Genomic DNA, 22,493 nt, shown 5'->3' with positions numbered 1-22,493 from the left:
AGGCAGACATTACCTAGGATGGAGAATGGGAGGAAACCATGGTCCATGAGTTCAGAGAGAACTGGAATCATGGATGAGGGACTAATGGATGGTTTTCCTGCAGAAGGCGGTAACAACTGCTAGAGAGGAAGGGTGAAGATGAGCAAGCAAGGAGAAGGGCCAATTGCAATCTTTCTCTGCTTTCTTTTCTATAATCTCAATGGCTCCCACTGGTCAAACTTGAAAGTCAGAAAAGAGCATGAGGGATATAATCTCTAGAAGGTTGGCAAACTGCTTAATTTTTTTGTGAAATATGTACTGGTTTATTTTGTCAACTTTTTAAAAGATTGTTTCTTTTAAAACAAATTAATTGTGTCAAATATATAGGAAAGTCCTCATCCTGCAACTAACCAGCAGCATCAATTGTTAGTAGTTTCTTATGTATTCTACCAGAAAATTTATATCCACATACAGACACACATGTATAGCACCGTCATTAAAAAACGTAAACTCTTTAAATACAAGAAAGTGTATCTCACAAACTCCTCAGCATCTGTTTAAACCAATAACAAACTTTTGTTCATTTTCATTGTATTTTAAGTTTTATTTTCTTACCAATACATATCTAACCTACTCATTTTATTTTTTTAAAAGATTTATGTATGTATGTATGTATTTATTTATTTATACAAGCACTGGGTACAGTGAGAAGCGCAGGAGGGTGAGAGAATTCACCAGAGCCAGAGCAGGGAGCAGAGCAGGCAGAAGGACCGAAGTACACTGCTGAAGGGAGCAGCGGGCGGCAGGAGAGGTCTGTGCGCCATGTGGGACCCTCCTCCTCCTCCGGTGGCCGGGGAGCAGCCGGAGATCGAACCAGCGCTGCAGAGGCTGAGGGCAGCTTCGCAACCCAACGCTCAACGGCTGCGCCGATGGGGAGGCCCCTAACTTACTTATTTTAAAGAATGTAACACTACATTATATATATATAAATATATATTATGTATATAAAATATTTTGTTGGAAAAAATCAATTTCCACTGAAAACTTTGCCTGATTTTCTGATATTACAAATAGTTCTACACATAATACACATTTTTGCAATGTTAGCAGAACTGATTTAGGAAATTGATGGTTGAGAGATAGGTGAGTTTGAGCCTTGATAGTTATTATCAGTTGGTAATTCAAATAAAAGGTGCCAATTAACAGTTCATTAACATTAAGGAAGTACTTGTGTTGATCAAATATTTAAAATTTGCCAATAAACAGAATATCATAATTTTAATATTCACATCTGAGTCTCAGTGAAGTTGAGCATATTTCAACATTTTTAAAGGTATTTGTATTTATTTTTTCCTGCAAATCGTACATAATCTTTTCTGGTTTTATGTATATTTTTGTAGAGGTATGTACATTTATATTAAATCTATATTATTGATTTAATCTGTATTTTTACTTTGTACAATTCTTATTCACTTGGTTTTTCTTGGTGTAAGAAAGGTAGACAAATCAAAGGAGCAGAAAGAGAGACTAGAAATAGAAGCAAATACATATGGGGATTTAGCAAATAGCTAAATGTGACATTTCATTTCAATAGGGAAAAGATGGATTTTATTTTTCTTAAAGTATTTAGAATGCCTGCTAGCCACTGGGAATAATAAAGCTGCATCCCAGCATCATTCTTTTTACCAAAAAGTGTTTTTGAGAGATGAAAGGTAGAAAATGTAAAAATTAATCTCATAGGAAATAGAAAAAATTCAGTGTATTTATTCATTAAATGTGAAATAACTTTCTTCATAAGATACATATCCCCCAAAAGTATAAAGTACAGTTAGTTATATATATCAAATTATTCAATGTTAGTAAAGACAAAAATGGTTTTAAAAAAAGTACAAATGGAGGGGCCTCCCTGGTGGTACAAGGGGTTAAGCACAGCACTATGAAGCTATCCACAGATCTGCAGTATAAGTTCGATCCTGGGCCACCCAGGAAGCTGCACACATGGTGCAGCAGACCTCTCCTGTCTCACCTGCTGCTCCCCTCAGCAGTGTATTTCAGTCAGTCTGCCTATTCTGTTCCCCACTCTGTCTCTGGGAAATGCTCTCATCCCCATCTCTGGCCTGTACCCCAGTTCTTATATGCATAAATAAATAAAATATTTTAAAAAATACAAATGGAAATAAAATTAGGGCTATATTTCACTAAAATAAAGCATTGTATATATTAGAATAAATGGGAAACATTATATACAGAAAATCCTTTTATCAATTTATAGAGCTCTCTCATAATTTATTTTGTATTAAAGGTTTCATGTTTCTTTGGATAAATGCCCAATAATAGGATCACTGGGTCACATGGAATTTCCACATTTAGTTTGTAAAAGTAAATGTTGACTGCTTTCCAAAATGGCTGTACCGGTTTACATTCCCACCAAACCATGTAACAGAATAAGGTATACAAGAAAATGACAAAAGATAAAACATAGGAGTTATGCAATGTCCTTTGATGTCATGGTAGCAAGTTCAGATTTTATCTATAAGTCATTTCAGAGCTGTGTGTGATTCTATGATTTTACTGAAAACCTTTACTCAAATACATGCAGAGCCTGAGATATTGTCAGTCTGATAATTCCATCAGCTAACACCATTACAACCCTCCTACAACTATGGTAGCAAGAATTGGTTGGTTGCACACAAGATTTTTATCATTTGAGTGTTGATTACTAGTAATTATAGGCTTCTTTGCTAATTATCAACTCTGTTTTATTGATGTATTTTTAAATTTATTTCTATTACCTTATTCTTGGTCACACTAAATGCTTGTTAATAGCCTTTATTTTTAGAGCTGTATTTGTTTTACATCAAAATTAAGCAGGAAGTACAGTTCCCATATAGCCGCCTGACCTCACAAATGTATGTGCTCCCTCACTATCAACATCCTGCACCACGGAACTATATTTCTGACAACATGGACCTATGTTGACACATCTTTATCACCTAAAGTACAAATTTACATTAGGGTTCATTCTTTGCTCTCATTCTTCATCACTGCCTCTCCCCCAATCCATGGCAATCACTCATTTTTTACTATCTCCATTGTTTCCCCCTTCAGAATGTCATAGTAGAACTTATACAACATATAGTCTTGGGCCTCCCTGGGTGCTCACGGGTTGAGCACAGCGCTGTGAAGTTGTCCACAGCCTCTGCAGCGCCAGTTCGATCCCAGCCAACCTGAGAGAATCCCACATGGTGCGGCAGACCTCTCCTGTTGCACCCACTGCTCCCCTTAGCAGTGTATTTCGGTCGTCTGCCTGTTCTGCTGCCTGCTCTATCTCTGTCTCTCTCACCCTCCCACACCTCTAACCTGTACCTCAGTTCTTGTATAAAAATAAATATATCTTAGAAAACAAACAATGGGCCTCCCTGGTGGCACAGCGGTTGAGCACTGGGTTGCGAAGCTGCCCGCGGCCTCTGCGGCGCCGGTTCAATCCCCGGCTGCTCCCCGGCCACCGGAGGAGGATCCCACGTGGCGCGCAGACCTCTCCAGCTGCCCGCTGCTCCCCTCAGCAGTGTGCTTCGGTCCTTCTGCCTGCTCTGCTCCCCGCTCTGGCTCTGGTGAATTCTCTCACCCTCCCGTGCTTCTGACTGTACCCAGTGCATGTATAAACAAACAAACAAACAAACAAATAAAATAAATAAATAAACATGCCTCTATAAAAAAAAAATTAAAAAAAAAATATATAGTCTTCCCAGATTGACTTCTTTCACTTAGTAATAGGTATTTAAGATTGCTCTAATTTTTTTTATGGCTTGACAGCCTTTGTCTTTTTAATACTGAATATTTGATTTTATGGATGTGCCGTAGTTTATTTATCCACTCACACACTGAAGAGTATCTTCTTTGCTCCCAAGTATTGGCAACTATGAACAAAGTTGCTACAAACATCTTTGTAGATTTTGTGTGGGTGTGTTTTCAACTTGTTTGGGTAAATACCAAAAAGTGCAATTGCTGGATCATAGCATAAGAAATGTTTAATCTGAGCTCCCCCTAAACCTGACACCCTAGAATTTTTAAATCTCAGATTTGCCCACAGCTGTGGTTTATAGTCATTCTGTTTCTCCTTTTCCTAAAATTATCTTTAATATGATTGTTATATTATTTTTATAAAAGTTTTTGAAAAGGAGAGAATTATTACCAAAAAAAGTAACTTTAAGGCATTTTGAGGGTTGTATTCTATTGCTATAGAAACAATCATACAGATGCTATTTAAAGAAGCACTAACTTTTGTAAGTGTATCTACCTTGAATGTGAATTAAGAACCTCTCCATTATGTAATAACTTGATAAAAATGGTTGGTATTATTTGTTCAACTCTGTTCTAAAAAGTTTAGATCAATTTTGACAGCACCAGCTAATAAATACATCACCTTGAAGGAATGTCGTAGATAGGATTGTTTTCAGCAATACAGTAAAACTGAAACAAAAGGAAAATTTCTGAAGTATCTTATTTACTTATCAAAATGCAGAAAAAAACTGGAAGAGGCACATTTCATCCCAGCTGTGTCTACAATGCTCTGCTTGCTCATAATTCTCTGATTCATTCATTCACCAAATATTTCTGGATTGACAGTCTCTCAGCAGGCACTGTGCTAGATACTGCACTTCTTCTTTGCATTCTTTGAAACTGGCTTCCAATTATTTCTCCTGCGCTAAAAATATAGCTATTATAGTTATTGCTACATGTTTATTTTCTCTTTACTTCTCTTGTCTTATGCTTTAGCTCTAAAATTTTTGCCACATATATACCCTAAGTAGATGATGACAATAATTACAAAAATCTTAAAAAGTTCACAGGACATTTCAGGCAGGCTAATACAAAATTTCCAAAATTTAAGTAGACACACACACCACATAAACACATATTAAGTATCTGATAGGGAAGAAACTTGATTAGTTACAAATTTCTAAAATAGAACTACTACATATCAAGAATACAAAAATTAGCAAAGAATACAGCTGAATTAAAAACAGTAAAACAGTCAAATAACATGTAAAAGCTTTACTTTTGAAAAAACAAGAAATACAAGATGCAATTTCTATCTATAATATTGGCATTTAAAAAGTGTTACTACTACCTTACGTGGAGTTTATAGACCACAAATGGATACAAATTTTTGTTGAGCAATTTGGCACATGCACTGTAAATATTAGTATTTTTATAGGAGTTGATTCAGAATTTTTTATTTTTAAGATAAAATCCCAATAGATAAACACTAAAGTAAAGAATTCTCAAAATAGCATTATTTAGAACAGTGATAAAGGAGAAAACATTTTAAATTGCCAACTCTGGGGATAGTAAATTATATTATGATATTTATGCATAAAGTAGAGAATTAAATTTTCTTTAAAATTTATGAGGAATTAATATTATTCACATGAGAAATGTTCACTATACAATGTTGGGATCAAAAGCATAATAGGGTTATGGTTACAGAAGTAAAGTGATAAAGTTTTGAAAAAAAACACCAAAATGTCATTATCATCACTGATGAGACCATTATTAGTGGCGACTCCCTTCTTTTTATGTTTTTGAGTATCACAAATTTTCCTTTAGTGATTACATTGCTTTAAAAATAAAATACAATAACATTTATTTTTAAAGGTATCGTGGGGCTTCTGGTTCAGGACAGCTTGCTAAATACAAACATCTTTCTTCCCTCACCTCAATATTCCCTAAAAGGGCTAATACAGAATAAGTTAGTTTACATAATTGTAACAAATAAGGTGGGACAAGGGCTTTTAGCAGAGAGATTTATAAATTTGATAAATTTATATCAAATTTATTTGATATATTTATATCAAATTTGATATAAATGTTTGATTTGATATTTACATTCTAGGCCACCCATCCTAGAATATAAGAAGAAGAGGGCTGCAGAAATTCCAGGGAACTGATGTTCAAGATATAACTCCTCTTGTAAAAAGGCTTAAACTAGCTGCAGGTTTCTTCTCTATTACTACGTAGTGCAACCCACCCAAAGATGTAAGCGGAGGCCGATTTCTTTTCAATGAAATAGGCAGTTCTCTGTGGGCAATCTGGCATCTGTCTCAAGAGCAATCTGAGACAGTCGGTATTTGTCCTGTCAACTTTTAAGATTTTTATGGATATTGTCATCATCTAAATAGGTTATACATATGGTCAAAATTTTAGAAATAAATCATAAACACAACAAAATAATAAAGAAAAGGAATAAGTACCAATAACTATAAGAGTTGTATCCAGCACAAGAGAAATAACTAGAATAATATTTAAGTACAGGAAAAAAAATTGCAAAAATGTAAAAAAAGAGCAGTATCGAGCGCACTGCTTGCTGAGGGACTGTAAGTCCAATCAAAGTTTACCATTCAGAAAAATCTCAGTTCTTTGCTCAGATATTCTAAAGTGAAGTCTACCAGTTCATAAGTCCCAACCATACACTGACATTGCCAATCATTCTCAATATGAAAAAGTATTCAAGAATTGCTAGAAATAGAATAAAAACCTGCAGCAAGAAAAAGATCAGGGTAAACAAATTTGAAAGAGTTACCACAGTGGGAATACCATTGTTCGAGTACTGAGAGAAACGTCTTTTAGTATGAATTTTAATTCTTAATCAGTTTTGGCAAGGTTTTGCAATCCTCAAAATGGTAACAGGGTGGTACTAGAAATAATTGCTGAATATTCATTTACCACACAAAGTCATCCACACACATTGGCTGAAATGGATTAATCAAAAATATCAATTTAAGATGTAGAAATACAAGAATAATTAAAAACAAATTTTAAAATGTAAAATGGTTTTAATGAAAGAAAAATTAAAGACAGAAGGAGGTAGGATGGGAGACTTTTAATTTCATGCTTCTACACTACTTGATTTTTTTGATACTGTGTACTTATATTACTTTGCTACAAATAAAAATAGCAGAAAAATGTGTTTCGAAATGTTCTCAAATTAACAAGATTTCTAAACAAAAGTAAGGTTTCTAAATTCATATTTATTTTCTTACTCTAATTCTGAGTAATGAAAACAGAAGTGGAGGAGAATTAGCTCTCAAGTATTAACATGAATGATATGTTTTGTTATTAAAATTCTCCCTAGTCAGATATGTACTCTGTGTGTGTTCAAAAATGAGAGGAAACTTCAGGGTTTCAATGTTAAATAAGACGTGTAGGTGAATGAAATTCCTCAAGCATTTTGCTAAGTATCTATAATAATGCCAACAAAAATCAAGTCACACTTTAAAAATGGTGATGACTTTCAGTTAATTCTCCTGTCTTTTCTGCCCATGACTGCTTGCATCACAGCCATTTGTTCACATTGTAAAGCACTGGTAATTCTCTGGTCACAAGTTGGCTTCCATAGCCTTTATGTTAATAATGTTCCTCAGCTCAATGCCAGGAATTCCCTGCTGAAATCAGTTTCTTTGACAGCCAGGATTCCTCAACCAATTCAGACTACAAAATAGCTTTAGACCGGCTGTTCCAGCTTCCACTGCCTAAAGAGCAGGCAAGACAGCATGTCATTCCCACCCTGAGTTGGCAAAGAGCATGGCTGACTCAAAAATATGAAAGGGAATCTGTTGACTAGAGCATACTGGACAAAGAGAATAATGTCTCAAAATCAAATTAACTAATGCACAAGCCTGCAAATGCTTCTCTGACATTGTGACATCCCAAGACTACCCAAGCCAAAAAAAAAAAAAAAGTTCATTGGAAAAGGTCAAAGGAAATGCTTGGTAAAACGACTACATCAAAACTGAAAATTCCCTTGTCAAAACTATAGTGAACAAGTTCAAAGGGCAAGCAACAAAGTAAGAAAACAACTGTAACATGTTTGAAAAGAAATGATACTTTACTATAAAAAGAATTCTCACAGTAAGACAAAAATGTTGGTCAGAAAAAGATGAAAATAATGCAAAAGACATACATACAATGTGATCTATTTTAAGATCTGATACTATTAATAATCAAAGAAATGAAAATTAATATACATATGACATGGTATATTTACTTCCAGGTTTTCAATTTTGCATTCTTAAAAATTAGATTACTAACTGGAATAAAGTATACTGAATTATATATAATGCTGAAACTACTATGTACAACAGGTGGAAGCTATCAAAATTTTTCTAGAAAGCATCTTGATAATATGTATCAAAGTTTTGAAATGGTAATACTTGGTAAATTCTCTTTTCAGACTCTATTTAATACCAACCATGCAGATTTGAGATGTGCATAAGCCTGCTTAATACAGTATCATTAGTAATAGTAACTAAACGAATTTATGTACAAAACAGAAGTGACTTAGCTAGATTCTGGAAAAGTTATTCAAAATATGCAAGCTTGTCAAGCATGACACAACACATTTATTTAATAAAGTCTTGCCTTCATACAGTAGATAAGGGTATTAAATATACATAAAGCCCTTAGAATGATGTTGTTAACCATTATTACTTGATAATTAATATTAGAATTATTCACTGATGAAATTGAAATTGAAATTTTTATGATTTCTCACACTAATTAGAATGGTAGAGAGGTAGAAGGGGAAGAGTAAAAGCTTTAAAATGCAACAAATGGGAAAAGTCATACAAAGATCACTTGTTTGGGCCTCCCTGGTGGTAAAAGGGATTAAGTCACAGCACTATGAAGCCATGGCCAGCCACTACAGCATGAGTTTGATCCCTGAGGGAGGTGACCAACATGGCATAGCAGACCTCTCCTGACTTGCCAGCTGTTCCCCTCAGCAGTGTATTTCAGTCGATCTGCCTGTTCTGTCCCCCACTCTGTCTCTGGTGAATCCTCACACCTACACACACACCCCTCTGGCCTGTACCCATTTCTCATATGCATAAATAAATAAATCTTTTTAAAAATCATTTGTTCAATGAAAATAATAAATATAAACCTTACTTATGGAGACCAAAACATCCTAATACTCAAATAAAAGGCACCTAGTCATTAATGTTTATCAAAAAATATACTATAAATTCACTAATTTTATTGTGGGAAATTTCAAAAGAAAGATATAAATATAAAACAGAATTAGAAAATAAACTCCCAAGCACAAAATTCTAAGTTTCAAAAGTTTCAGAGAAATGTACATTCTTGTTTTATTTATAGATCCACCTCCAAGACACACAAACTGGATTATTCTGAAGGAAATTCTAGACAGTATTTTTTTTTTTTATAAATGTCTGAGGGTATCTCTTAAAAAAAAAGAAGTCTTTTATTTTTAACATAACCAAAATCATCACATGTCCAGTCAATGTTCAAATTCCCCAGAGTTTCAAATAACTTTTCTTTGAATCACAATCTAATGGAGGTTCATACACTGTAATCTTGTGTCTCTTAAATTTCACTTAATATATGTTCTCACCCACTTCCCCTTTTTCTTTGCCATTTTTCCCCACAGGAAACTGGATGTTTTTTAAAAGAGCTCTGCAATCTTGGGTTTGCTTACTGCACCCCCAGGGTGTTGTCCAAACTGTTCCTTTATTTATTCCTTGTAAATTAGTAGCTAGATTTATAGGCAATCTTTTTTTTTTTTTGGGGGGGGGCAATAGTAGTCATAGATGGTATTTGTTTATCCACCATTAGGTATACGGTGTCTGATTTTCTCTCTCCCTTTTTTTGCAATATAAGTAGCTCTAATTATTCTTAGATCCAATTTTCACTTGAAGGGCAATATTCTAATTGTCATTTTTCTTTACTCATAACGCTAGAATAATATGGAAAGAACTTCCAACCATTTGCATAGCCTTTGATTCCAGTTTGTTTTTTCTAATCCTGTTAAACCAATGCTTACTGTAACACAGATACAAACCAACAGAAGCTTGCCTGTAAGTCTGGAGACTACTCTCCAGAAATCCAAGTTCAGAGATGCCACCACCAGCTAAGTAGTGCCTCTTCTACAGAGCTCTAACTGCCAGTTTTGTGACCCCTCTTTATGCTCCCTGGTCACAGATGGTTGTTTTCTGTAGTTTCTACCTGTGTGATACCTTAGTATCCCATTTTCTTCTAGTTCAATGATTTCAAATTTTAAATATTTACATCTCAGAATGATTTGGAATCAATCTTGTGAAAAGTACCAGAAATGGGATCAGTTTTCATCTATTTCTCCTATGGTTAATGAGTTAGTCCAACACTACTTATTAAAAAGTCCAGGTTTTCTTGGAAATTGTTTCTTCCAAATGAATTGTATAATCAACATGTCTAGTTCCAGACAAATGCAGTCAGCACATGATAAAGGCAGTATTTAAATCAGTGGGGAACAAATTCTTGTTGTTGGAGTGAAGAAGTATGGCTGTTTTGACATGCAAAGTAACTGGAGGCAAAACAAAAGGGCTTGCTTGTTTCCTTTATTTTCTCTTCCACGCACAAACCTCAGGATAGCGCCCCTGCAGGCAGAAACTTAAAGAAATCAGTGAGCAAACAAAAGTTCTTAGAGACACAGACTAGACTACTCCAGTCTAGTCAATGATAATACATTGGTGGGCTTTGAAGCTGAAACGTAAGAATTTAATAACTGGTTATATATGGTGTCTTTGGCTATTACAAGAGTGTTGTGACGCATAACATTGTGAATATAGTTTTTTATATATTAATATTTGCCAGTGAGTTTTGAGATAGGTTCTGAGAAATGAGATTGCTGGGTGAAAGGATTAATGCAGTATATTGCCAAACTCTCTTCCAGGGAGATTTACTACTTTGCATTCCCAACTGCAATATCTGACAGTAACTGTTTTCCCTCATTCGCATCAGCATTACATCAAACTTTGGGATTTTTGCCAGTATGATTGCTGAGGAACTGTATTTCAGTCTAGCTTGAATTAGCACATTTCTCTTTGATAGACAGTTGTATTTTCATATATATAATACCACATGCTTTTTTTTTTTTCTGTTCCTGTCTCTTTTTCCCATTGGTCTTTTACCTTTCTACCTTCATATGGCATTTATATGTTAGTGATAGTATGTGTTTAAACTGGCATAATAAACACTTTTTTCTGATTAGTTGTGATTTTTACTTACTAGATTTTTGTAATACAAAAGTTATTTATGGTTAAATTTATGATTTTTTTTTTCTTATTGCATCTGTGTTTTGATTCACAATTAGAAAATTTTCCTCACACTATGTTCTAAATTCTCTCATAATTTCTATTTGGATAATTACATTTTTTGCTGTATTTATAAATCTAAATCAGTTGTACTTTATCCTATGTATGGTATCAGAAATGGATACAATTTAATCTGTTTTCCTGATGGTTACTAGTTATCCTACACTACCAAGTCAATTCCCAAATATTTAAATGCTGCCTTATTTGTATGTTCATATGCAATAAAGTCTACTTAAGGAATCCCTATTCTACTATTTTAGAGGCTTCCACTTGTACACAAGAGCATGGTACTTTAGAAACAGAGACTCTGGAAAATGTTTTAATAAGAGGTAGTCATTACTTCTGGAATTTGCATGTCCTGATTTTTATTTGCTCTTCTAAATTAAATTTATAATTAATTTGACAAGTTCTGAAGATAATTTTTTAGTATTTTCTTATAGAAGTTTTAATGTTATAAATTAAGGAGGCCGAACCAATATGTCATCAGAGGAATTTCCTTGCTTCTCTCCCAGGAGATCATAAAGGTAACCCGGACTGGCACTACACCCAGACGATTCCATGGATTGGAACACCTCCTGGACACTGGAAATCAGAACAGATCACACCAGAAAAGACACTGTGAAGATTCAGGCTTCAAATTAAATAAGATATAGGTGGAGAGAAACACCTGGAGGTTTTTGTTCCAGGGTGGGAAGGTGTGATATAAACCTCAGTGTTGCCATTTGGTCAGGGGCTCTAAGGAAGGTCAAAGATCAAAGTTGTGGACATACACACCCTTGGTTAGGAAAGATACATATGGGGAAGCTGGGATGCATCCCAGTGGTTCAGGTTACCAGTAAAAATAATGACAATGCACAGGGTTTATGGTCTCCCTTTCCCAGTCCTTGAGACTAGAAATGACCATGTGAAGTGCTCATATACCACATACAGTTGACATCATGTGATATTTGTCTTTCTCCTGACTTCTGTCCTTTCCATTTCCATCTACGTTTTTGCCAAAAAAGCAAGAGTTCATCCTTTTTTTAAGTGCCGAGTAGTCGATTATGTTTCTATACCACATCTTCCTAATCCATTCGCCTGTCTTGGGGTACTTAAGTTGTTTCCATAGCTTGGCAATTGTAAACATCGGAGTGCATATATCCCTTCCAATTAATGTTTTTGTATTGTTTTGGTTAGATACCTAAGAGTGGAATTGCTGGGTTATATGTCAGAGCCATTTGTAATATTTTTGAGAAACTCCCACAATGTTTACACAGGGACTGGACTAGTCTACATTCCTACCAACAGTGGACAGTTTCATTTTTATTCACATCCTTGCCAACACTCGTTTCTGGTATTTTTGTCATAGGCCAGATGTATGAGGTGGTATATCTCATTGTGGTTTTGATTTGCATTTCCCCAACCATAAGTGATGATGAACATTTTTTCAGGTGTCTGTTGGGACAGCTGTAGGTCTTCTTTGGAGAAGTGCCTAGTTAGCCCGTCAACACATTTTTGATTAGATTGTTTTCATATCTGAGTTGTATGTATTCTTTTTTTTTTTTAGAGATTTTTTAAAAATTTTATTTTAGTTATTTATACAAGCACTGGGTACAGTCAGAAGCGCAGGAGGGTGAAAGAATTCACCAGAGCCGGAGCAGAGAGCAGAGCAGAGCAGGCAGACTGAAGTACACTGCTGAGGGGAGCAGCAGGCGGCAGGAGAGGTCTGCGCAACATGTGGGACCCTCGCTGGTGTCCGGGGATAGAACCAGCGTTGAAGAGGCTGTGGGCAGCTTCGCAACCCAGCGCTCAACCACTGCACCACCGGGGAGACCCTGTATGTACTCTTCTTAAATGTTGGGTATCAGACCCTTTTTTGGATGGATGATGTGCAAGTATTTTCTCCTATTCAACAGGATGTCTTTTTGTTTTAGTGATAGTTTCTTTTGCTGTGCAGCAGCTTTTTCAATTGTTAATATTCTCGTTTCTCTTGCTCTTGGAGACAAATCTACAAAGACATCACTGAAGCTTATGTCATGGAGTGTTTTGCATTTTTTCATCTATATATTCTATTGTTTCAGGTCATGTAAGTTTTTTTTTAATTAATTTTTGTGTATGGTATAGAGTGGTGTATCTTCCTTCTTTTCACTAGGCTGTCCAGTTCCCCAACACCATTTGTTGAAGAGACTTTCCTCTCTCCAATGTGTATTTTTGGCTCCCTCATTGTAGATTAATGGTCTATACAGGAATGAGCTAATTTCTGGGCCCTCAAGTCTATTCCATTGGTCCGAGGGTCTGTTTTTGTTCCAGTACAACACTTTCTATTTGTTTCAACTATTATAGCTTTGTCGTATAGTTTGAAGTTTTACTCATGTATGCTCTTTGTACACAGGAGCATTTAAATGTTTCAATGAAAGAGTCAAAGGTATGAGACCAAATATTGTGGATTTAAAATTATGACTATCACAACTTGAGGTAAGAAAAATGTTTAGAAATACAAGTCTTCAATATACTTGATGTAACAAATTACATGATCTATGAATGTTTCCTTAAAAATAGTTTGAGAAATTCTCTAATCAATGTAATTAGGTATGTTTTAAATACTTCTAAGAATACCTATGACTTCTTAACCCGCATAAGATGCATGCATGCTCTTACTGGCTTTATTTCCCTATTTTTGAATAATACTTCTACATATCTCCATAGAAGTTTGCCATCCATTCATTTGTCATGCATTGAGCTAGAAATAGTTTAAAAGCTGTTAATGTTGCTATTGTTTCTATGGTAATGTAGGGAGTCATAATGCACTTAATTAATCAGATTTGACAATATAAGCCAGGAGACAAAGAGAAACAAAAACAGAGACATGCAAAGAAAGAGAGGAGTGTGGAGAAACTAAGAGACTGGGACATTCATACAGAATGACAGAGAGGAAAAAAAAGAAAGGATGTATATAAGGCTGAACATTGCTTCTGTTGTTCTTCTCAGTAAATCTACAGGCCCCTGCATGACTTACAGGTTATAATTGGCTCTCACAAAAGTACATGGCCTAGGACTCTAGGTGTCTATTGTATAATTGTTTGCCAGTATATGTCTTGGTAAATCTGACATAGCACATTCTATATGTAACACAAAGTTTCATTAAATGAATTCTGAATTTTATGGGTCATGTAAGATCATTTTTAACATATGGCTTTTCTATAGCCCACTTTTATATGATGCCTCTCTCCATCATGTGACTCAAACTTCAACCACCCATATTGAGTTTTTGGAGATAATCTGAGTTTTAAACTAAGGATAGCATTTAAACTACCAATGTTAAATCATAGTCTTAACTCTTTTTTTTTTTAATTTGATCTTTTTTTTTTAAGATTTATTTATTTATTTATTTATTTGTGCATACAAGCACTGGGTACAGTCAGAAGCACGGGAGGGTGAGAGAATTCACCAGAGCCAGAGCGGGGAGCAGAGCAGGCAGAAGGACCGAAGTACACTGCTGAAGGGAGCAGCGGGCGGCAGGAGAGGTCTGCGCGTCATGTGGGACCCTCCTCCGGTGGCCGGGGAGCAGCCGGGGATCGAACCGGCGCTGCAGAGGCTGCGGGCAGCTTCGCAACCCAGTGCTCAACCGTTGCGCCACCAGGGAGGCCCAGTCTTAACTCAATATTAAAAAATGTGGCAATCATATTTAGTCTGTGATCAACAAGAACATCACCATCCCTTAAACATTTATTAAAGTCCTTCCTCCTCTCCCTCCTCCTCAATACTTCCATCACTCATGCATTCATTTTACCAGATAAAAATCAACACTTGCTAATTAAGCATTTAAGTTAATTCATTTAACCTGCAAATAAATTCTATAAGCCAGGTATTATTTGCCTCAATTTTATAATAAGAAAATGGGAAAGATGAGCCAGATAGCTAAGGGATAGAGCTAGGCTCTGAATACAGATATTTCTGAATTCAAAGTCCATACTATTTTAGGAAGTTGCTTTTAATGCAAAAAAAATCTAGAATGAACAATATTTTAAAAGTGACAGAACATTGTTTTCAAAACTGTATTTTCATTTCTGTAGTTGGCATCATACTTGCCATTTAAATGTCCTCATTTATAAAGTAGTTTTAAAACTCTTGCATGTATTATTTAATAGAATGTCCATATACTTCTCTGTTGTTGTTATATTTGTCAGACAGCCATCAGTTATGGTTGTGTGTCTGATTGGAAGATCTTTCATTTCAAGAAAATGTGAAATGTTTCCATGGAGATCAGCTTGAGATAGCCCAGTGACGAACTTCTTAGCTATAATTTCACATTGGTTTCTATGGTTTCCAGATAGGGGAAGAAAATGAAGTTGCAGATTTTTTTGTAATGTAAAAGGTTATTGGAAAATAAGAGATACTGCTCAAATTAATGTCATCCCCTTAGGAAAGCAACTGCTGTTACGGCAAAACATGAAAGATTTTATGATGTATGTTATGCACTATGGACTTTTCTATACTTATAACAAATGAGGAACTATCGTGATACTTTAACAATTTCCAAAATTAGCAGAAGTGCCTCATAAAAGGGGTGAATTCATTGTTGAAATCTGTTTTAACAATGGTTACTAATGGTTGACTTGCAATATCCTCTTCATTTTTCTTCCATCACATCTTTAAAGAGGTCCCAAAATGCATCTGTTAAATCAGTAGGACATGTGTGACAAGTGATACAGATGTAGCTATTAATTGTTTATTCCCAAGGTCAGAATTATACATTTTTTTGCTAGTTCTTGTCACTGGTTATTTACTAATCTATAAAGCAAGAATTAGGAAAACCTGGAACTCGTATGCAAATTCCATTCAAGCGGCTGCACACAATTAGACGGCTCAAACTCGCTACTCTCTGGGGCTTATTTTCTAGCCTAACTCTTATCCTTATCAATCCTCCCAATAGTTGTAAGGAGTCACCCCATTTATTTATCTATTTCCCATTATCAGTTGAGATAAATTCAGGGTCATATTTTCTTAGGAAATATGTGAAATTCGTAATGCCAAAATATATGGATTTACTCTATCTTAATTTTTAAGTGGCTTCCATTTCACCTTATCAACCCATGGCAAATTATGTGTATACTTCTAGTCAAAAGGACACATGACCAGCTTAAGGTCTTTACAGGATTACGGTAAATTTAAATGAGGAAAAAAATTCAATCCTTTAACAGCTATATTAACATACAAATATGGAAGCAAGCAGTGGACAAATGTTAATAATTACAAATATTCTTTAAAATAATTGTTATTAAAATACATATGGATACATGCATCTATCTCCATGGCTATGTATATATAGCTATGTCTATATAAATTGATATACACATATGTGCATTATTCTCTCTACATATGCACACACATGCACATGCTTACATAAACACAGTTACACCTAAAGAGGTATTTTTTAATCCTCATTTTAAATCAGAAAGTACCAGGGTGAAGGGAAGAAGCAAACTGATATTTTTATATGGTCACTATATACAACATGCTTTCCCTAACCCTGTCTCCTCACTGATATATTTTCTTGATGATTTTTTTCACTCTCACGGTTTTCAAGACAATCTATGATGGCTCCCTGTATTCTGCAGCTCCAGCCAGAATATCAAACCTATAGTATGACTTTATAAAGACCTCTATAAAGAAAGGATAATAGGTAATGTAACTTGGAAGTAAAAGAAAAGCTTCTAAAGTTTAAATCCTGGCTTTGTTGTTCATAACTTGTGTGTTTAAGTTACATGTCACTTTGAATTTCAGTTATGTGAACCTATGACTCCTTGGGACGTTTACTATTATCAGATGACCAAGGAAGAAATAATTCAGATCTGCTTTTGCAAAACATGCTGGTTAAACCTAAAAACAGACATCTTCAGCAATTTCATTTCAGCCTGACCCTGACAAAATAAAACCTTCCTGGTGGGCAACACTTTAAGTAGTAAATGTACTTTTTTTGTTCTCTCTGTAAAGCGAAATGGCCAGAGGTACAATTCTATAGCAAGTCATGGAAAACAACTAATGGTCTGATAAGCCTGGTCAGAGAATTAACACTATTAGAAAATAAGTGATGAGAAGTTAGGGAACAGATAATGCAAGCAGACTCCTCTAATGGTCAGCTTGGGAAGATAACCATGGCTCATATACTCACCAAAAGGATACTCAGCACGGGAGAATTTAAATAATCAGATGGACAAGATAACCCATTCACATGCCTATCACTCTTTTTCTTAGCCACTCTGAGCTTTCCTAATGTCTCAGTTAAAAGAGATCATGCAGGGCCTCCCCAGTTGTGCAGTGGTTGAGCGCTGGGCTGCGAAGCTACCCACAGCCTCTGCAGAACCAGTTCAATCCCCAGGCACTGGTGAGGGCCTCACATAGCGCGCAGACCTCTCCTGCCATGCCCGCTGCTCCCCTCAGCAGTGTATTTCATCAGTGTGCCTGTTCTCTTCTCCGCTCTGGCTCTGGTGAATTCTCTCACCCTCCTGCGCTTCTGACTGTACCCAGTGCTTGTATAAATAAATGAAAATCTTAAAAAGAAAAAAAGAAAAAAAAAGAGGTCATGCAGCAGGACTGGAGATTATGCATGGGCTCAGCGATATTGACATGCTCTCTTCAAGGTTAGTCAAGTCGATAACCTCTGTTGAGCCCTAAATCTACCAAATGGAAAAGCTAACACCACTCCTCCATTTATAGGCATTCCTGGGCTAAAGAAAGGTGATCAGCCAACCATCAGTGCCAGGTTGATTCCACTGAGTCACTTCCATTATGGGAAAAGAAAGCCCTGTATTCACACATGAACATACTAACCACAAAAAATCACTTTTCTTCCCTATAAAGAGTTTCACATGATAAAAAAACTGAGGTCTCTAGCCAATGTCCAGGAAGGTCCTGAAGCCAATCATCAGTCATATGAGTGAGTCTGGATGTGGATCCTCCTCAATTGTGCCTTGAGGTGACTACAGTACAGGAGCACTGCACAAGACAGTACTATTTTGATTGCAGAAATGTGAAATCTTTAGTCAGAGACAGTCAGCTAAATCATTTTCAGATTCCTTTTCTTTTTTTTAAAGATTTATTTATTTATACAAGCACTGGGTACAGTCAGAAGCACGGCAGAGTGAGAGAATTCACCAGAGCCAGCGCAGGAAAAAGTACAGGCAGACTGATGATACACCGCTGAGGGGAGCAGCGGGCAGCAGGAGAGAGGTCTGCACGCCATGTGGGACACTCGCCCGGTGGCCAGGGATCCAACCGGTGCTGCAGAGGCTGCGGGCAGCTTCGCAACCCAGCGCTCAACCACTGAGCCACCGGGGAGGCCCCATTTTCAGATTTTTGACCCACAGAAACTGTGAGATATGAATGTTTGTTGTTTCAAGCCACTGAATTTTAGGGTTATTTATAAATAGGCAATAAATAACACACTTTTGGGGCCTCCCTGGTGGTTTAAGGGGTTAAGATGGAACCTATGAAGCTGTTCGCAGTCTCTGCAGAACAAGTTCAATCCCCAAGCCAGCCAAGGAGCAACCCACATGATGTAGTAGATCTCTCTTGGCTTGCCCACTGCTCCCCTAAGCAGTATATTTCGGTTAATCTGCCTATTCTGTTCCCCGCTCTGTCTCTGGTGGATCGTCTCACCCCCCCACACCTCTGGCCTGTACCTCAGCACTTGTATGCAAAAAGAAATAAATCTTAAAAAATAAATAACACACTTTTGAATAATCATTGATAACTCAAAGTAATAAAGAATTTTTTTTTCAGACTAGTAGGGATTTCGAATCACCTAGTCACCCACTTGTTCAATCCATAATTACTGAAGGCCTAATCTGTGTAGTTCAGTAATAGGGATAGTCATTTAGGGCCTCCCCGCTGGCGCAGTGGTTGAGCGCTGGGTTGCGAAGCTGCCCGCAGCCTCTGCGGCGCCGGTTCGATCCCCGGCTGCTCCCCGGCCACCGGAGGAGGGTCCCACGCAGACCTCTCCTGCCACCCGCTGCTCCCCTCAGCAGTGTACTTCGGTCCTTCTGCCTGCTCTGCTCCCCGCTCTGGCTCTGGTGAATTCTCTCACCCTCCCGCGCTTCTGACTGTACCCAGTGCTTGTATAAATAAATAAATAAATAAAAATTAATCTTAGAAATATATATATAAAAAAATAAAATAAATAAATAAATTTAAAAAGTGCCCAATCTATGCTTTTATGAAGTTTTGCACATAAACAATAAATAATAAAATATATCTTACATCAGATATTGGCTATGCTATGAAGTAGATCAATGCGAAAAATCAGGGTAGACTAAGGCCAATCTAAGTAGATTGGTCTACTGCCCTTTAAAAAGGGCTGTCAAAGAACTAAAAAGTCTGAAAAAGTAACAAAAAATCCTATAAAGCATGTGTGAGTCATACAGGACTGGGTAAGTTCATTTCAAGCAGAGAACAAATGAAAAAGTCTTATGAGGGAGTGAAACTGACCGGCATAGCATGTAGCGGGGCTGTATACTTTTACATGGACTTTTGCTTTAACTCTGGAGTGAAATGGGGAGTCACTTGCTTTTCAAAGTATTATAATCATTAATGTTTTGAAAAGTTCATTCTCACTACTATGCTTAAAAAAAATTGCGTGTGACAGGGGCCTCCCCTGGTGGCGCAGCAGTTGAGCGCTGGACTGCGAAGCTGCCCACAGCCTTTGCAGCGCCGGCTCAATCCCTGGCTGCCAGCAAGGATCCCACATGGCGCGCAGACCTCTCCTGCCATGCCCGTTGCTCCCCTCAGCAGTGTAGTTCGTCACTCTGCCTGTTCTGGCTCTGGTGAATTCTCTCACCCTCCCGCGCTTCTGACTATACTCAGAGCTTTCATAAACAAATAAATATAAATAAATAAATAAATCTTTAAAAAAAAATTGTGTGTGACAATCTTTTGTGTATGATGCAGGTTTGGGGAAACATGAAATATAAAAGAAGGCAACCGGCTAAGAGGATTTTATAATAATACTGAAAGTATGGTAGTTAAGACTAGGAAAGGAAAGATGAAGAATGTGAAAAGTGGCTAGATTATGAATAGATTTTTAAAGGAAGATTCAATAAGATCTGTAACTAATTTGTAAGGTATGCATAGGTGTATATCTAAAGGATGCCTAGTATAAATCATTAAGCCAGAAGAATATATTCTTTATTGATTGTACTTTCAAATGTTTGCTATTGATAACCCCCTGTACAACCCACTGCTACCACTTTATTACCAGGCATTGAAATAACTATTTTCAATCACTTTTTAAATGTTTCATATGTATTTTATTTCTTCAGTTATGCTGTATTAAAAAAAATAGCATTCTTTACTTAAATGGCAAGGTGATTTGGAAATAATTTTGTGTTACAGCAACTAAGTATGTTACTCATCATTCCATTCTTTTGGGGTGACTCTACCAACAGGGGATAGATTCCACTCTATACCAACCTGCGTGGTCATATACACCCACGCAGCAATACAGAAAACGCTTCCACTGGCCAGCACGGCATTACCATATTTGTCATGAAAATCTGGTGGGCGCTTTGCATGGCTTTGTCTTGCCATTGTTTGCTGAATGCTTCGAATCTTGAGACTTCCTAGTGCATTTCTGGTGAAGGAAAACATCATGAAGGTGTGACTGGATTGCAATTGACTGTAGCTGCTGGTCTATTTCCTAGCAAAGACACCTAGAAAAACAAAGATGGGCAATAATAACTTGTGATCTGTATTCACTTCCTCCCTCTTTGACTGTTTAATCCATACCACCCCGGGACATGGCCAGCACTGTGAGTTCTGATATCATTAAGCCTGGATTTGAGTCTCTGGTCTGCCACCGACTGTTTGTAAGAACCTGGGCAGTAATTTAAACTCTTTTTGTCTCAGTTTTATCAATGGCAAACTAAGACAGTATTATCCCATTCTAAGGAGTTTTGTGAGGATAACTTGATAATCTATAACAACAATGAAAGCCCACAAAAAGTATTATCTTCACAGAAGATAACACAGGAAGTGTATTCTTCACCGTCATTGACTTGCTCCCCACATAGTCTCCAAACTTACTAGCGTGACTTATAAAGTAGCTAAAATTCCTACCTCGCCCCACTAATCCAGTAGCCTGCCCTGAAACTGGTTTCAGTCAGAATTATAAGGCATTCATAGAGTATGTCCTATCTCCTCCTGCTCCTTTTCTCTGACCTATTAACCCATTTTTTCTTGTTCCTTCTCCTCTAAGTTCTACCTTACGTGTTCCTACAGGTAAAATTCTTTATGTTTTTTAAATTTCACTATAAAAGTCACCATTTCCGTGAGGTCTCCACATTTCCCTAGGCTGAATAAGCCTTCTCTTCTCTTGGCTACTACCCTTCTGATGCTTCTTTTATAGTATTTAACTTTAGTCATTTTTAAAACAGACTTCATTTTTTTTTAGAGCAGTTTCAGGTTCACAACAAAAATGAGTGGAAAGTACAGAGTCCCCACAGACACCCTGTCTGCACATATGCATAGCCTCCCTCTCCTGAGCCAGAGCGGTCCATCTGTTGCATTTGTTACAATGAACCGACAAAGCAGTCCTTTAGCACATATGTCTTATGCAAGTATTTCCTCTATGACTTGTCTTATCATTTTCTTGAGGAATTTATCTTTATACTCTCCTCTGATAGACTATAACATCTTCAAGAACAAGAAATGTAAGACTGCATACACAATAGCTGACACAAAAACACAGGAAGAAATTTTTGAAATGAACTGAAATATATGTATGTTTTAACCTTATAAAATGTTAAAATGAACACAGAAAACAAGTAAAAAAAAAATCATGAAATCATCTATACATGTCATAATAGCCCTAGTCATTTATTTTTAAAGTCATACTGAACAAGAGATGTAGAAGCAGAAACACATGGGGGATTCTGACCATTTCTTTGTGTGAGCTGTCAAACACTGCTGTCTCTAGTAATGACACTGTGGTCCAAAGGCCCGCACAACATGGATACAAAAAGGCCTGGGGTCAGTACTTATAGACATAACTGTTCACTGAAATTTGAATAGTCAAAAGACTATTCCCAACTTAGAAAACAAGACCCTAAAGTTCTCTCATTTCTTCCAGAGGGTAAAGTGGTATTTTCATCATGACAAACTGGGCAAAACCAAAACAAATGCATTCCTTCTGAGATTCCAAATATTCAGGGTTGTTTTTTTTTTTTTTTTTTTTTTTTTCTATTTAGAGGAATCTTCCCACCAAACAGTAGAAAGGTTTTTATTTGAATTGCATTCAGAGAGAATTTTGAGGGTGAAAATGTTCAAGGTATACCAGGTGCAGACTTAATCCAATACAAAAGCACTTGTCCACATATTGCTTGCAGC

General features: G+C 36.5%; 1 protein-coding gene across 1 annotated transcript; it reads right to left on the bottom strand.

Moving 5' to 3' along the window:
- Window positions 1-20,343: 20,343 nt before the first annotated feature.
- Window positions 20,344-20,759, bottom strand: COX7B2 (cytochrome c oxidase subunit 7B2; the record flags this gene model as incomplete). Its single annotated transcript, XM_084234249.1, has 1 exon — window positions 20,344-20,759. The coding sequence occupies one exon, from the start codon at window positions 20,757-20,759 to the stop codon at window positions 20,514-20,516; it is 246 nt and encodes an 81-aa protein (XP_084090375.1). The 3' UTR covers window positions 20,344-20,513.
- Window positions 20,760-22,493: the final 1,734 nt, after the last annotated feature.

Source organism: Talpa europaea, assembly GCF_964194135.1.
Source record: "Talpa europaea genome assembly, chromosome: 5".
NCBI classification, from domain to species: domain Eukaryota; kingdom Metazoa; phylum Chordata; class Mammalia; order Eulipotyphla; family Talpidae; genus Talpa; species Talpa europaea.
The sequence above is the reverse complement of the archived record's forward strand: the minus strand, read 5'-3'. Positions and strand labels throughout refer to the sequence as shown.